The sequence below is a fragment of the Aureobasidium subglaciale genome, assembly GCF_000721755.1.
Source record: "Aureobasidium subglaciale EXF-2481 unplaced genomic scaffold scaffold_1, whole genome shotgun sequence".
Lineage (NCBI taxonomy): Eukaryota > Fungi > Ascomycota > Dothideomycetes > Dothideales > Saccotheciaceae > Aureobasidium > Aureobasidium subglaciale.
Genome location: NW_013566994.1, coordinates 997,432 through 1,013,117, shown reverse-complemented (window position 1 = coordinate 1,013,117; position 15,686 = coordinate 997,432). Strand labels below are relative to the sequence as shown.

At 50.7% G+C, this 15,686-nt stretch overlaps 4 protein-coding genes across 4 annotated transcripts; all 4 read right to left on the bottom strand.

Moving 5' to 3' along the window:
• Positions 1–1,721: 1,721 nt before the first annotated feature.
• On the bottom strand, positions 1,722–5,845 carry AUEXF2481DRAFT_191763 (uncharacterized protein). Its single transcript, XM_013492991.1, has 4 exons — positions 3,500–5,845; positions 3,295–3,448; positions 2,433–3,242; positions 1,722–2,386 (listed from the first exon to the last, which is right to left on the bottom strand). The coding sequence occupies exons 1-4, from the start codon at positions 5,435–5,437 to the stop codon at positions 1,980–1,982; spliced, it is 3,309 nt and encodes a 1,102-aa protein (XP_013348445.1). The 5' UTR covers positions 5,438–5,845; the 3' UTR covers positions 1,722–1,979.
• A 254-nt stretch (positions 5,846–6,099) lies between these two features.
• Positions 6,100–8,963, bottom strand: AUEXF2481DRAFT_35633 (uncharacterized protein). The gene is made up of 2 exons (XM_013492713.1): positions 8,515–8,963; positions 6,100–8,459 (listed from the first exon to the last, which is right to left on the bottom strand). Exons 1-2 carry the CDS (start codon positions 8,547–8,549, stop codon positions 6,254–6,256), a joined length of 2,241 nt encoding a protein of 746 aa, XP_013348167.1. The 5' UTR covers positions 8,550–8,963; the 3' UTR covers positions 6,100–6,253.
• Positions 8,964–9,067: 104 nt separating this feature from the next.
• Positions 9,068–10,236, bottom strand: AUEXF2481DRAFT_35631 (uncharacterized protein). The gene has a single exon (XM_013492712.1). The coding sequence runs from the start codon at positions 9,903–9,905 to the stop codon at positions 9,411–9,413; it is 495 nt and encodes a 164-aa protein (XP_013348166.1). The 5' UTR covers positions 9,906–10,236; the 3' UTR covers positions 9,068–9,410.
• A 1,273-nt stretch (positions 10,237–11,509) lies between these two features.
• AUEXF2481DRAFT_1191 (uncharacterized protein) lies at positions 11,510–15,586 on the bottom strand (the record flags this gene model as incomplete). The annotated part of the gene is made up of 5 exons (XM_013492448.1): positions 11,510–11,758; positions 11,819–12,407; positions 12,461–13,673; positions 13,728–15,442; positions 15,507–15,586. The coding sequence occupies 5 exons, from the start codon at positions 15,584–15,586 to the stop codon at positions 11,510–11,512; spliced, it is 3,846 nt and encodes a 1,281-aa protein (XP_013347902.1).
• Between the last annotated feature and the right edge of the window lie 100 nt (positions 15,587–15,686).

Sequence of the window (15,686 nt, the reverse complement as noted above, 5' to 3'; positions counted from 1 at the left end):
TCGTCGCTTGATCGTTATTGATAGGCTGATTAGGTCGATCGGAAGGACTGTCTACAGGAGGATTTGTAGACCCCGCTGAAGTCGGCTTTAGACTATCCACAGCGGGCTGGAGAGTTGGCGCTTCGTTACTCGTCTCTTCCGGAGGTCGGGAAATCGTGATAGCATTGTTTCCAGGTTGCGCTGCAGTCGTTGGCGTACTTCCTTCTGTCGTTCGCTGGGTTGTATCCTCAGTGGCTGGGATAGTTCCTTGCTCAGACGGCTCAGGCAACCTTGTCTCTCGAATTTGGTCTGAGGCCGGAGGATTCGCCGAGCTGTCCAACGTCGTGGAAGTTGTGGCCGAGTTTTCTGGCCGAGCAGATGTCTTGGAGGTCGAGGGCGTCTCAGAAGCCTTGGTCGTTGGAGGAATGGTGTTTGACGTGCTGATAGGTCCCAGAGTCGTAGTCTTACTAGGAGGAGCTGCCGAGGTAGTCGTGGCTGTGTTGTGGTACATCGCATTCGTAGTGCTAGTAATAGCCTCCGACGAAGTCAAGAACGAGACGCGAATGTGGACTTGAGGTGCGCCAGCTCCTGAACCTGGTAAGCAGCTCTTGATGCGAGGGATTTTCGACAGAATCTCCGGATTCTCTGTCATCCAGGAAAACAACTTGTCGTCAATTGAAGTGACGACAATGTTTGAAGTCCACAAGCTGGATTCTGTCGAGACTAGACTGTAGTAGGGTGTTGAGAGATCGACCTCAGTAGATTGAACTCCAAAAAGATCATACTGCGGCCTAAACGGGTCCAATTGTGCTGTTGAGAACCAAGTATCCACAACGGAGGCGACATCGTATACGGACGTTGAGGTGGACGTCGAGTCAGATGTAATGGTCCTGTAGGTGCCCATACACGTACCTCCACTGTTCAGCTGGCCAGAAAAGACAAAGACACGACCATAGTTTAAGAAAGGCGTTGGTGATGCTCTGTCAAACAAAATCAGTCTAGTGCTGGAACGAACTCTAGAGAAACACCATCTCACATTATGGTAGATCCTTCGGTGAACGCAGTCTCATTTGCCAACATAATATTGGTCATGGCATAGCCCTGGAGAAACTGCCCGTTCAAGTCGGTGGGCACACCAGAGATTCTCGGTGGATAACCACCATGTTCCTCATATCCCCCTGCATGGAGCACTGTTGAAGGGTAGCTGGTTATGGTAGAGACAGGAACCACTGTGTTGTTGTAGCGCAAGTATTGAGTAGTAACGTATTGGTTGATATATTCGACATCGTGATCCGTGTACCAATGAACCAAGAAAACTCCAGGAGCGTATACTTGACAGCAAAAATCACCCGAAGCAGAAGGATCGTTCGACTGGATTGCACTTGACGTGTTTGAGTAAGACGCGACTGCTTGTCGGGGAATTTGCAGCCCAAACGCAGTACTCACGCAGAGGGTCAACAACAGCGACCTCGGAAGCCAAGTCATGATGTAGATGGGACTTGCCAAAGTTCACAAGAATGAGATGTATAGGAACTTTTGTTCCTGAAGTACTACACATTGCGCCTTACTCTCGACAGGAGCCACGATATTCCTTCGGACTCTGTAGGATTCTTTTATCTAGCGCACCTGCAGGCACCTCGCATCCTAGTGTCGCTACGTGGTGATGTTACCAATACTGTAGCGAGACGCAGCGACCCGCATTTAATCAAGGTAACAAGCAGGCAGCTCGAGATGAGGCTGTCGTTGCTGAAACCAATCATGTGGCTTAGATGATTTGGGCGCTTATATAGCCAAGAAATTTGTACCGGTGAACGCTTCGCGGGGAGTCAGCATGCACGAATTTCCTCAGCCTCCACCTCTAAAAAAAAGGGGAAGGCTGGCACCTTTTTACAGCAAGCACTGCCAAGCAGTATGCGGGAGTGGATATAGTGCGGCGCTCAGCCTACACAGAGCCGAGACCGCCCTCAGCACTATGGAGTCACCTCGGACACCACAGCTCTTCATCCATGACCTGACCAGGTGTCAACCAAGACCTCCATCTGCGGCACCAGATCTTTGATAGTGAATGGTTTGGTGACCACTGAGTCCATTCCAGCCTCTATAGCGGTTGCGATTTGTTCGTTTCGAGCATTCGCCGTGATGGCGATCACCGGTATGTGCCCGGAAATTTCTCCCGACTGTTCAAGCGAGCGAATGCGACGTATACATGTTAGGCCGTCCATGACGGGCATTTCAATATCAAGCAGAATCATGCTTAGCGGCGTGCCTTTGGTTGTGCTTGAGAGGTACGTGGTCGTAGACAGATAATTGAGAGCTTCCAGACCATTCTCTGCTGTGTCGATTTCGCAGCCAAGTTTGCGTAGCTGTTTGGACATGACTTTCAAGTTGATCTCATTGTCTTCGACGACTGTGATACATTAGCGAGGACCACGGTAGAAGTTCGAACAACCTACTCAAGACATGCATATCCTTGACCAGTGTCTTCGGCCGTGGCACCGTGTCAATCTTCTCAAGGGGTTTTACCGTCTCAAATGCACCACCTAACTGGTGCGGTATGTTCTTAACACTGACGGTCGACTCGGCAGAAGCCACGGAACCAGAACGACTCACGCGTACGACACGCTTGGCTTTGATGAAGAAAGCGAATTTGCTGCCAACTCCAGCCTCACTATGTAGGCCAATCTGCCCCTTCTGCAATTCTACGAGCTCGCGGCTGATGAACAATCCAAGACCGGAGCCGCCATATTGTTTGTAAGTCTTCGGTGCTTGAGAGAAGCGTTGGAACAACATCTGCGACTCCTCTGACGTAAGTCCACAGCCAGTATCTGTGACACTGAACATGAGATAGACGTCGTCGGCGTCGTCATCCGCATCTAGAGCAGCAAGCATTGCCGATACTGTGTCGCAATCGTCCTGGGATTTCTTCCTGGGTTTGATGAATTGGACATCGCAATCCTGAGCAGACGGCGGCGCGAAGTAAGAACCATATGCTAGTGTAATGCGCCGTGTGTCTGACTTTCGTGTAAACTTCAAAGCGTTCGTGATGAGGTTGATGATGATCTGTAATAGTCTGCTGGGATCACATAGGACGTCGCCAACGGCGCAGTCACTCTGCAGCTGCTCAACACCAGTTTCGATGTCAGCATCTTTGAGCTCGGCTTCGAACATCTTGAGTGCTTTCTCAACAACCTCTCGAGGTCTTGTCCTTTCCGGAGCTAGCACTAGGAGGTTTGAGTCCAGTTTGGAGAACGTGAGTACTTCGTCTGATACGAATTAGTACAGACTTCCTCCGTGCTCAACAGACACAAAACGCACCTATGATGACTTTCATGTGTAAAGCGCAGATATTGATAGTATGCGCCGCGTCAGCAACTGTATCGAAACTTTCTGCTGGTAGTGTCTCGGGCGAGATCGAGATGACGGATTCTGTCAGTTGTATGATGCTACTCAGTGGATTGCGCATTTCGTGCTGCGAAGTTGTCAGAGATAGGCTGGTGTTGGAAAGGAGGAGTCCTCTTACCGATATCATGTCTATGAAGTTCTGCGCCTTTCTTTTCGTCTCTATTGCTGCATTCATCCTCTCGGTCGTCAAAGCTTCGGTCAGCTTTCTCGATGTGACATCGGTCAGATAGCCTTGGAAGGTTTGCAGTACGTCGTTTTCATCACGTTGCGGGAAGCAGACGACTTCAAGCCAACGGGCACGATTAGGCGACGATTCCGTGCCTGCTTTGACACGAAATTCGAAGTTGAGTACTTGATGGGATTCTGCAACCGCTCTCCAAGCGTCTTTGCTGAATTCTTCGTCGTCAGGATGGATGCAGTCTCGCCAGGCATATCCTGTCTTTGCTTTCTCTAAATACTCATCCCTTTTCTCACCTAGAAGTTCTAGGAAGCGATCGTTCAAGTAAAGTGGTGTGCCATCGCCTTTGTACAGGAACATTCCAATGGGCGCGTTTTCTGCCATGCGGCTGAATGTTTCCTGATCCTTTTCGTTTTTGAGAGTTGCGATACTCAATTGTCTTGAGAGCTTCTCCAGTTGAATGCGATAGCTGAGGCTATCATCGGCATGTAGGATCTTCCTTTGATCGGATGGAGACTGCAATATGATGAACGCTTTGAGCAGTATCTCGCTCAGCGAGTAGACGAATCGCTTCGTGTTTTCATCCGCACGTCGCCGAGGGTTCACGCCCACGACAACAGAACCTTGTGCCAAGCCCTTCATATCAAAGATGGTGAAGACAAATGCTGACGTGACTGTGCCAGAGTCAGGCATGGTAATTCCAAGCTCCGGCGGGAAGTCGGTGTCTGTTAACGATATGACAGTCTCTCCTCCTTGCGCCTGCTCGAACACCTGAATCATATCGTCAGATGGATTTTCGAATGGTGCATGCGAACGAAGTCCAGATGAACCGTAAAGCTTGTATTCCTTTCGCCCAGGCGCAGTACTTGTCTCGTTCACGGTGTAAAGAAGGGTATAGGCTATATCGTCAGCTTCCTCGTCCAGAATACCCAAGAACTCAACCCAAAGACTAGAGATATCAGTGGCACGGGTAGTCTTTTCGAGAAGCTTGTAAGTGACTTCATCTCTGTTGGTTCGAGCAACGTGAGGTGTCACTTCGTTGAAGCAATTCACAGAGCAGATCCAGTGACCATCGGATCCGGTGAAAGGTAGCAAGAACCAATCGAAATATGACTCTTCGAGGAATCCTTCCCGATCAAGTAGAATCATTTTTTCCTTGTTGTAGACCGATTGACCTTCTTCCCAACTGCTTCTAATAAGCTCGGCCGTGTAATCCTTTAGATCTTGACCCCAGATATCTGCTTGCGTATTACCTAACGAGGCAGGGTGTCTGGCTCCGAAGAGCTTTGCGGCAGACTCATTGTAGAATTGAATGAGATCGGGGCCCCAATAGATGATGCGCGGCCTCGGACAATGCATGAAACTGATGATAATCTCCCGCAGTGGTGCTGGCCATTGGTACATGTGTGGGCCGCTGACAGCACCTATAGCAGTGCTACTCCAGTCGTAGTCCAGTAGATAACGTATCCAGGCATTGGTTGGGACCTGATCCGGAAACCTGATCCAGTCATGGACCAGACTATCGAGGGGGCCATGTTCACCACTGTCACCTGGGGGCGAAACAAACTCGTGCTTGCAGTATATCACGACATATGATGCTCCAATCTCTTTCTTGATCCATTCTCTGTTCGCGAATCCTCCTGCTAGTGTGGCCTTTGCTGAACATGGACTGCTCATCTCGGCAGAGAGCCAGTCATCGAGGGCGTGTGAGGACGCCTGAGCCAAGGCATGTTGGAAGGCGAGGTTCTTGAAGACGTAAGTCAACTGTGATTTGGTCGAGTCCAGTATCACAGTCGGGCGATTGTCATCAACAGCCAGTTGGACCAGATATCTGAGCTCGAGTGGCAGCTCATCGAGATGAGCCTCGGATGGCATCATGTGGTGTCGGCTCGTGTCGTAATCTCAGGTCAGCACATGGTAGCGACGACGGGTGGCGGACGACTGCTTCATGGATTGCGCCCAAGTCTGTTCTACGCACGTCCAGGTTGAAGTGCGCAAGTGCTTTCACGCGAGTCCGATCGAGATCCAAGCAGGAGCGGCCTTTTGCTAAACCCGGCAACGGCGGACGACGCCAAAGGCCAGGCCTCGACCGCTGCAGCGAACCAGGCTCTCCTATGCCTGTCTGCTCCGAGGGATTATTGACCGACATCCCGCTCACTTCTCTACTGACATGTAAGATGATAATGCCCGTCCTCGAACTACAAGTATCGTAGAATCCGCATAATTCTCTTTGATCTGATGCGCTTGCCCTATATGCAAAGCGATGGAAGCTATAACGGAACTGGATCATCTCCCCACGCGTTTCGGACGCGGGACGAGCCAAACGTCATTCCTGCAGATCTTTTTGAGCCGCCATTTGTTCTACCAGCAGCATCACCCTGTCCTCAATCACATCGCTATGTGTGATCATTGAATCGGGACGATCACTCTCGCATGGAGTGCATGGCCCTGCTATTGACCAAGTATGTTGGCTTCACAACAACCATGTCGCAATGAGAATTACTTGACATCGCGAAACTGGTATAAGAGCACGAATCGGTCGTGGGAGTGTAATCAAGTGTCATTGCTGAGGGGAAAACATGTCCACCACCATTTGATGATGGTGGAAGCGTGCTGATTAACGCCGGATTATGCACACTCTATCTATCAACCTCGGAACGCCGTAAGTCGTGAGCCTAGTAGGCAATCGCTAAATTAATCCTGTACAACCGTCCAGCGCCTCTTCGGGACTCCCGCATCACGAGGGGTGCTGCCATTTGGAGCGCTACCCCAAAGTCCTTTCTGACTCAGAGATCGTGCTATCTTGGGTGGTGGGGTTTCCTCAACAGTAGGAAGCGCAGAGACACTTGACTTTGCTTCCTCCATGATAGCGGTTGTGCTGGGTTCAGTTGGTGTAGATCTTGAGTCAGCTCTCGGAGACACAGACCGCTCTGGTGTGGTCGACTCTCGAGTGGAGAGACGTGCCGCTAACGAGTTTGATCGTGCCAAAGTATTGAGGAAGCTAGGTGAGTCGGTGTCTTTGGCACTGCTCGCATTCCACAAGCCAGTAGGCGAGTCATTTCTGATCTGGGAAGAGAGTATGGGACTAGTGACAACAGGACTGATGACTGGTCGTGATGGACGGCGCATGCTGCCAAGCGAGCTGTTAATTCTGGCTCTTGGCTCTGGCAGATTCCAATTAGAGTCGACAGGAGCACCCGCTGATGCATGTGAACTAGCAGATCTCAATCGACGACTGCGCGATTGAGGCACAGTTTGGGCAGAGAGAACAGGAGATGCAGTCGCTGGGACAGGCGCTTTCGTAGGATCCACACCTGGGCGCAGATGCTCCGATGAAGCGACAACCTTTAGATCGTAATGAGACGACAACCCAGAATCAACGGAACTCTGTCGCCGGGGTATCGGACGTTGGACAGTGTCAGCGGGACTGAGAGCAGGTGAATTACCAGAAGCTGGAGAGTCCGCAGGCAAGTAGTGGTCGTTGGTGGAAGTTATTGTTGATAGGTCATCTTTACGCACAGCCATGGTGAGAGAGGCCATGCCGAAATCAAGAAGCACTGGTTGGTTTGTAAGTGCACCAATCAAGGCATTGCAACCGGCTCCGTGCGTGACCAAGACTACAACGAGATCTTCGTCCTCGTCTTCGCCTTCGCTCGCTTCGGGAACGGCTTCACGATCATCCTGAGCGGGCTGCTTAGACTCAGATTGGGTTGTGGAATACCAATCTACCATGCTGGACAAGCCATGTCGGAAGCGTTTGTGCATCTGACTCCACTCCTCGCCGAACTGACCGCCATCTCCCCAGCAACGCGGCTCACGCATGCTATCCCACTTGTAATCAACTTTGACGCATTGATCGCGAGCATGCGCAACGTAACCACGGGGGATAGGATCGCCGGGAGAGATGGCGTAAGTAGGGGTTGGCGGAGTATAGCCGGACGAGCCGTCATTCCTATGAATCGTGGGGGAAGATGTGACGGCGGGTCTGAAGTGTTCGACGGATTTGTTTGTTCCAAGGCTGTTTGTGCGATCTCTTGCCGGCAGGTCTCGCGCAAAGACCTGCCAATTCTCCAGGGGACCATCTGTTTCGTGTGACAGGGACGAGGGTGCATTGCTGACGGAACTTGAATGTTGGCGTGCGGCTTGGCCATTGCCCCATAGATTGCCCCCTGACACAACAGGTGATGACGGCGTATACGTCTCGATGTTGTCAGCCTGACGAAGAAGCTCGGCCTTTGCAGCTGTGACCATCAAGGTGCTATTTGGCGGCGGAGTGATCATTTCGAAATAGTCGGGCGACAGCCATTCTCCCAGGAAGGCATCCACGCGGAGTGTGGCGCGAGTGTATGGTTTAGGCTCCTTCTGCTCTTTCAGTGAGCTACGAAAATACTCGCGAGACTCGGAGTGGTCCTCGGGAACTGCGCGTAACTGAGGCGATGCAGAAGCGTCTCTTGGCCGCAGACTGGGAGAGGAACGGAGCTGGCTGAGTGTCTTGATGCGCGCATCGCTGCTCTTTCTGGAGTTCGCTGGCAAGCCTTGGAACTGCGACAAGCCGGCGCTGATGCCGATACCCGTCTGGACGCATCGCTGGAACGGCGATGAATGTATGACGACCTTGTGCTTCCGACGCTTTGTTTGCGGTTTCGACGCCATCCTGGCTTTCAAGTCACCTTCGGAAATGCCGAAGTCCTTGATGACGGGAGCGCTATCAGACGTGGCTCCGGCGGGCGACGAGGTGCCTGATGAGGCGGAACCCTTCTCTCGTTCATGGAGCAAGCTGGCGATGCGTAGGCCTAGTGCTCTTGATTGAATCCAACCGCCGTACGTGAGCGGCGGATCGTACGGCGTGGGTGATGTGAGATGCCATGATTTGTCGGCGGCATCCAGTCGAGCTCCATGTCTGTTTGGCGACAAGTCAGCTTCCTGAAAGCTGATGCGAAATCAATCGGCCCTACCTGACGACTATCACGACTGTTGGTGCTTTTGCCATGGTGCAATTAGCAGTCGCCTGATGTTGATGCTGTCTTATCCACTATCCCGACAGAGTCTCGACTATGCCCGTGTGTCAAGCTGCCGCGATGATGTCGTCGATTATGACGATGTCGCTTCCGATCTGCTTTCCGGAGCTTTTGGTTTTGTAAGGGACAGTGAATGAGTATGTGATATGGAAAGCACTAAGAGTGAAATAGAGGATGGCATGTACAGCTTCAATCAGATACGGAACCCAAAACCCAAAAGCAAGAGAGTTTCCCTTCTTGATGATCAATCGGCGACTGAACCGACACCGACCATCTCCTACGGTCCTACCGGTGCCTGTCGCCAAGCAAATCTTCACGTCCCAAATCGCATGCTTACCTCCGAATCTCCGGCAGCCGCATAGCCTCACGAAAACACCCAAGACCCGCCAATGTTGCCTACATTGTTTGATGACACAAACTTGTCCAAAAGGCACATGAACCAACACACACCTGTTCTTGGATGCTGTCAGCTCTGCCGACAGCAGGTTCTGCCCGTTTCGACAACCGCTCTGCCGTTCTATTTCTGCCTCATGCTCTCCCAAAAATGCCTCTTTTTGGTGGACCAATCATCTTAACATCTTTTCACCCTCGGAGCATCGCGCTTCCCGTACCGAATCTCTAGCTCACGCTGATACCGCTGTGTGTCTTGCGATTGCGGACTTCATAGCAGACAGCTCCTCCGGTACAGGATTCATCCGGCAACTGCTTCGGCTGATATCACGACCGCCGGATCACTGTAATACGTCGGCTGATTCCAGCCCCGGAAATTAGACGAGACGAGTCCTTGTAACAAACGCCTGATACATACATACGTACACGAGCCCCTGACTATATCACTGAAGGTAATCTCCTCCGGTCTCCTTGTGAATCACATCAAACAGTGGCTTGGCACTGAAATATCCTGCCATGGGACTGCCGATCGCCTTGCGTGTGTAAACGGCATCCTCCTCGTCAATCTTCTTGGTCTCGCCTCCACGACCCCCTGCTGCGGCGTCCGCTAGCAGTTGTGCTTGACAGCACTTCTCCATGGATACAAACCAGAAGACTGTCTCCTCGACTGTCTTGCCTACAGTCAGGAGACCATGGTTTTGCAAGAGTGCCGCCTTCTTGTTACCGAGACATTTGGCAATGTTCTCTCCTTCCTCGGCCGCAAGGACAATGCCATTGAAGGACTCATACAAGACGTGGTCATTGTGGAATGAGCATGCATCTTGTGTGATTGTGTCCAGTGTTCGGCCCAAGGTGCAGAAGGACCTTCCGTATATGCTGTGACTGTGTGCAGCAGCGATCACATCAGGTCTCGCTTTGTGGATGGCGCTGTGGATCATGAATGCTGCTGTGTTAAGCAGTCTAGTCTCGCCACCACCGATAATCTCGCCTTCCTCATTGACATGAATGAGATCCGACTTGTTGATCAAGGCGAAGGCCACGCTGAACCTGGTGTATCAGTAACCGAATCATGAAACCAACGCTGCAAGTATCTGCTCACCCGAAAGGATTTACCCAGAAGGTCTCTGGATTCACAGGATCACGAAGAGTGATGTGACCAGCCACTCCCTCGTCGAAGCCGAACTTTCCAAAGATTCTGAAAGCCGCAGCTAGACGACCCTTCTGGTATTCGCGCTCCTCATACTTGTCGGCAAACTTTGGCGGCCTGTTTCACTGTCAGGAGACATGGCAATATGCAATATGTGGAGACACCTACTTGGGGAACTTCCCTACTTGAAGTGCTGCGGACGGCTCGTCAAGTCCTGGCTCGTTGGGGGCAATACCGGCCTTCTCTGAGTCTGCGTGTGGTGCCATTTTGAGTTATTTATTGCTTTGAGTATGGATAGAATGAAATGTGGTGTGGCAACAAGAAGGTCAGCAACAGCTCTTTTGTATCTTGCTGACCGTAGCTGAGTTCGAGGTAGATTCGGCTGTCGGCCTATCGGTTTCGCATTGTTTGCCCGATTCGCTCATGTGGGGTGAGGCGGGGTAATTTAGTACGTCCTGGGGATCAACATCGCCTCCTAGAAGAATTGACCATTCACCAGGGCTGCCACTCGTCGCCCGACATGGCAGCAACCGCGGGTGTCGGCACTAGTGTCAAGACAACTCGCACATCCAACAAGCAGGGTTCTTAGATGCCCATTATTACAAACAGGTTATCCCAATCTCTATACATACCTGAGTGTATAACAAGATATTAAGCACGACTCGAAGTCAAAATCGCGACTACACCAGTTGGACGCAGAAAATCATCCCATATGATATTGTCTTAGGCCACACAGCTTCCCACTCTGATGCGTACGAGTACGACTGTTTTACACTCGAGTGAGGCATACTGTGATTGACGACAAAAGGATTCTAGATAGCGGGCTCATAATGTAAACACCATGTCCACATAGCTACGTACTCTTAACACGGGTATGGTTTTGAATGTCAACAGTCCGCGTATATAGAAAGACAATGTGATGTTCTTATAGTAGCGATACCGAGCCAGTTCACGTACTCTGACCCATCGATCCGACAGCAGGATATGCCTTTACATTGGAGTATCTGATGTATATCACTTCTTCATGGAAACACCATCATTCTGCTTGCACCACAGTGAGCATTCATATAAATTGTAGCTGTTCTGATTTCGCATAACTATAAACGTCACGCTGGGGGATCCAACGAGAGCGTTTCGTCTCCCACTTAAACATGTAGACTCGATATCAATGTACTGCAAGAGAAAGAACTGCCTGCCCATTCAAGGTATCACACAAAATCCTACTACCAAACACGCGAAGAATAACCACGCTAGGCACATGCATCGTCCCATCTCTAACGACCAAGAAAAGCAAAAAGCTCCACAACTCTAAACCTTCCAGCAAACATTACGATTACAAGTATCCCTAATAATACAAACAAAGAAACAAAAAAACACCTCTTCCTCTCATCACCTCTACAAACTCTTCTCCTTATCCACACTCCTACCGCCCAATTTCTGATTATCCGCCTCCAACAGCTTACCCAATTCCTTGAGTTTGACAGGTTTGGTCATGAATGTGTCGATGCCACTGCTGAACGCTTCTTGTTGTGCACTCGCACTCGCAAGTCCTGTTAGTGCGATTACGATGGCGGGTTTGATGTTATTGGCCCGTTCGTGAGCGCGGATGTTGCGGGTAGAGGTTAGGCCGTCCATTACTGGCATCTATGATGTGGGTCAGAGATGCAAATGAGAGGAAGACGAGGGTGAGGGGGGCGTGCTTACAGATAGATCCATGAGAACATAATCGAATGGTGGATCCACCATTTGATCACTGTTGTTGTCATTGTCTTCGCATTCTGATTTATAGGCTTCAAAGGCTTCCAAACCGTTATTAGCCGTCATAAAAGCATGTCCGCTCTTCTCCATATAAGTGACCAGAAGCTGTAAATTTATCTTATTGTCATCCACGAGCAAGATCTTTTGAATGGGCTTTTTGTTCTCATCAGAATTGTGTCGTGAAAAGGGGCTCGTAGATCCTGTTGTTGGTGCCGGTGACGAAGGTGAGTCGCCTTGCTTCGAGGACGAAGTGTCTAGTTTCGCCATTCGAGTTCTGCCTTGCGCGATCTTCATAGTGTCCAGTTGAGGATGTTTGAGCGGTGCATCCCCATTACGGCCTTTTGTCTCGGCTTCTACGGCTAATGCGTGGTCCTCGGACTCCATGACTTTTCGGAAAGGACTATCGTTGAGGTCTGATCCTAGGCTATCTTCCAAGGCCTTGCGCACGGACGGCATGGGTTTACCAGGATCTTTCGAGTTCTTGTGTGCTTCCAAGCAGAGTGTCAGTGATTTTGCTAGTTTTCGTGGACCGCATCTGCGGCATGGGTTAGTAAGACAAGGTCGAAGCAATGCAGCTTTACTACTCACGGTTGTGACAGGACTCCAGAAACGCTTGTTTTCGGATTATGCATCATGGTGTTAGCAGCAGCGACCGAATTGCAAATGACCAACAAGGGGATATCAGCTTCCTTATCTTGAGCCTCCTTGTCAGACTTGCTCATCATGCGCTTGTGCAGTTGCGTTTCCACTTGCTCTAGTCCTTTCTCCGTTGTCAAAAACACGTCGACGCCGGATTGATCCAGACCTTGCGTGATTTGCATATCCATCCCGAACCAGTTCTGACACATCCTGTGGAACGAAGACATAAACCGGTGGCCTGCATTCTCCGGTGATCGCGTACCGGGCTTGGGTTCCGTTTCAAACGAGTCTGCGTCGAACCCAATGAATCCAATTTTCATTCCTTTCGTCCTCCTCGCTGCACTCATGATAACGCTTTGTTCAACCTCTTCTTCCTTAAGAGGAACATGCACCATGTTTAACGTCACTGTCGTTTTGGTACCTTTGCCCTGTTCGCTTTGTACATCGATTTCACCGCCCATAGACTTGATGATCGCTGATGTGATAGCTAGACCTAAGCCTGTACCAGGCTGCATGGCATCCTCTTGCGCAAATGGTGTGAAGAGCCGCTTTTCAAGATAATCCTTGGACATGCCTTTTCCAGAGTCAGTCACAGACAACGTGACCTTGGATGAGCCGCCTTGATCCTTCGAGGGTAATGGCTCGCTGTCGAGCTTGACTTGGATGAATCCGCTGGATGTGTATTTGAGTGAGTTGCCAAAAATGTTCATCAAGATTCGGCGCCAGGCCCCTGCTTGCGTACGAAAGATCCAGTGTGAGTCTTGTGCCTTTGATATGTCGACGACAATCGAAACATTCTGCTCGCGTTCTGGCTTTGTCGACTGTCCTCCAGCTTGCTTGTTTTTTGTAGGCATCTGATCAGTCTCTCTTCCGGCTCTGATGAAGTCATGCCCAGCAAAGACAGTCTCGAGAACCTCCTCAGTCACAACGCTTAGATCAACATCAGCATCCAAGGCAAAGTTCTGTTTCTGTGCATGAGGATCCGAGGAACTGCTCTGCCGCTGCGTACTCTTCCTAGTGAAGTTGTTGATCTTCGCGAAGTCGAGCAGATGATCGATAGTGTCCAATAAGGTCTTTCCACAGGTTTCCATCGTATGTACGAGGTTTTCTTGGAATGGGTCCAGGATCGAGTCTTGGAGACACTCTACGCTACCGAGAATACCTGAAGAGCTTGTTTAGTATCATGGATTGAATCGAATTGTATCGAAAGACCTACCATGAAGGGGGCTTCGGAGTTCATGTGAGATGGACGAAATAAAGTCCGACTTTGCTTTGTCGGCAATTCCGGCGTTGATACGTGCGACCTCCGTCATCGTGCAATCTACGAATGCTGACAGGTAGCTGAGCTCAGAATGAGTTGTGAGTGTTCTATGTGGATCCGTGGTCCACGCGATGCAAGCGCTGAAGAACTTTTGATTAGAATCCCACATGGGGACAACTGCAAGACTGCGGACGCCAGGGAACAGATGCTTGAGGGCTTTCGCTTCGCTGGATCTTAGACGTTTTCGCTTTTTCGTCGTACTCTTGGGTGAGATCGAGCCGTCCATTGCTTCCGATTGTACAGCAACTGTTGGTACTATTGTCTGGTCACCGTCGTCAAAGTTGAGCACCTTGCCATGTGGATAGCGGCGCAGTAGTGTTCGCACGAAACCTTCGGTCATTCCATCTGTGAGTTTTGCATGACTCTTTTCATCCATATTATGCATAGCAGGAGTTGAGAGACCGAGAATTTCCGATGGCTTTAGGTCTTCTTTCTTACTCGCTGTCTCCGTCGTTACGTGCTCCGAGCTAGAATCGTCCGAGCCTGATGCAGTGAATGGACCTCCTTCTGACGCGGAAGATAGCTTGCGTCGTTTAGGTCGTTCATCAGCTGCTCGATCAACAAGGCCGCCAAACGTAGAGCGGGCGGTTGCATCAAAAATCACGACTGCATCGATTTGCAGTGATTCGCGGATGATGGAGGCGGCGCGCCCAAACGTGGCTTTGACCTCGGGAGCAAGATGCCCCGTCGGCGAAGTCTTTTTAGCCTTGGGATCCTCAGGGATAGGCGATGGCTGATTGGAGCCATTAGACGATACATGCGAGCCTCGACGCGAAGGAGATTGATGGATGTCCACATGCACACCAAAATCGTCAGGAGATGGAGGAAACTTGTCATCGTTCAAGGTAATGTCTGGTGGTTCGTCATGGTGTCTGGAGTACTGACGTTCGGCCCAACGAGACGGTGAGTCTTGAGCATGTCCAGACGCTTCCCAATCGGCGCCCAATGCTCTCCAATCACCCAACGTGTCCTTACCCTCGACGAAACAGCCCAAGCCGTGCACCATTCTTTCGCCTTTGATGCTTTCTGATTGTGAACGTAGCATGTCCATGTGTAGCATGACGGTGGTGGCCATGTCTTTCATGAAGGCGATCTCCCCCGGCAAGAGACTTTCACGAGGCTGATCATCAATTATGCAAAAGGCACCGATCTTGTAGCCATTTGGGGAAACGATTGGTACACCGGCATAGAACCTCCAGTTGTGTGCAGTCGTGTATGGTTGGTGGCCGAACCTTGCATCTTCACGCAGGTCTGGAACGATGAAGACGGACTCGTCTTTGCCCTCGGCGACAGTGTCGAAAGGGAAGTTGATCGAGTTCTCGCAGATACTGCCGCGCTTGGGATGTATGCTTGCGCCCAGATCTATCTGATCGCCTAGGTCATAGACGGATTCGGTCTGTAAACTGAGCGACTTTGTGGCTTCAGCGAGGATGTATTGATTGTCTCTGTCGAAGAAGGATATGGCGGCACGCTTGCAATTCAAACGGAGCGTGGCTAGTTGTGCGAAAGCCGTCAACGCCCTGTCTGGGGATGCGCGGGCTCTTGGACGACCATTGAAGTTGTTGCGCGTATCGCGGCCAGTGAAGCCAAGTCGAAGAGGATGAAAGTACCTATATCATCACCGTTAGTTACCTATGCAGAACCGATGCATTTGCAGTACCCGGAGGGCTGTACTTGTAGAATTCGCGCTCGTGGGCAATATCGTATGGCAGATCGGATGAGCCTGTCACCGGAGCCGGTGGGCAAGATGCCATGTTTCGTTCGCCTTGTGATGCGATATACACGTCTACATACGAGGGTGAGGTTCGCTACGTACAATTTATGATACGAGGGTGAGGTTCGCTACGTAGAATT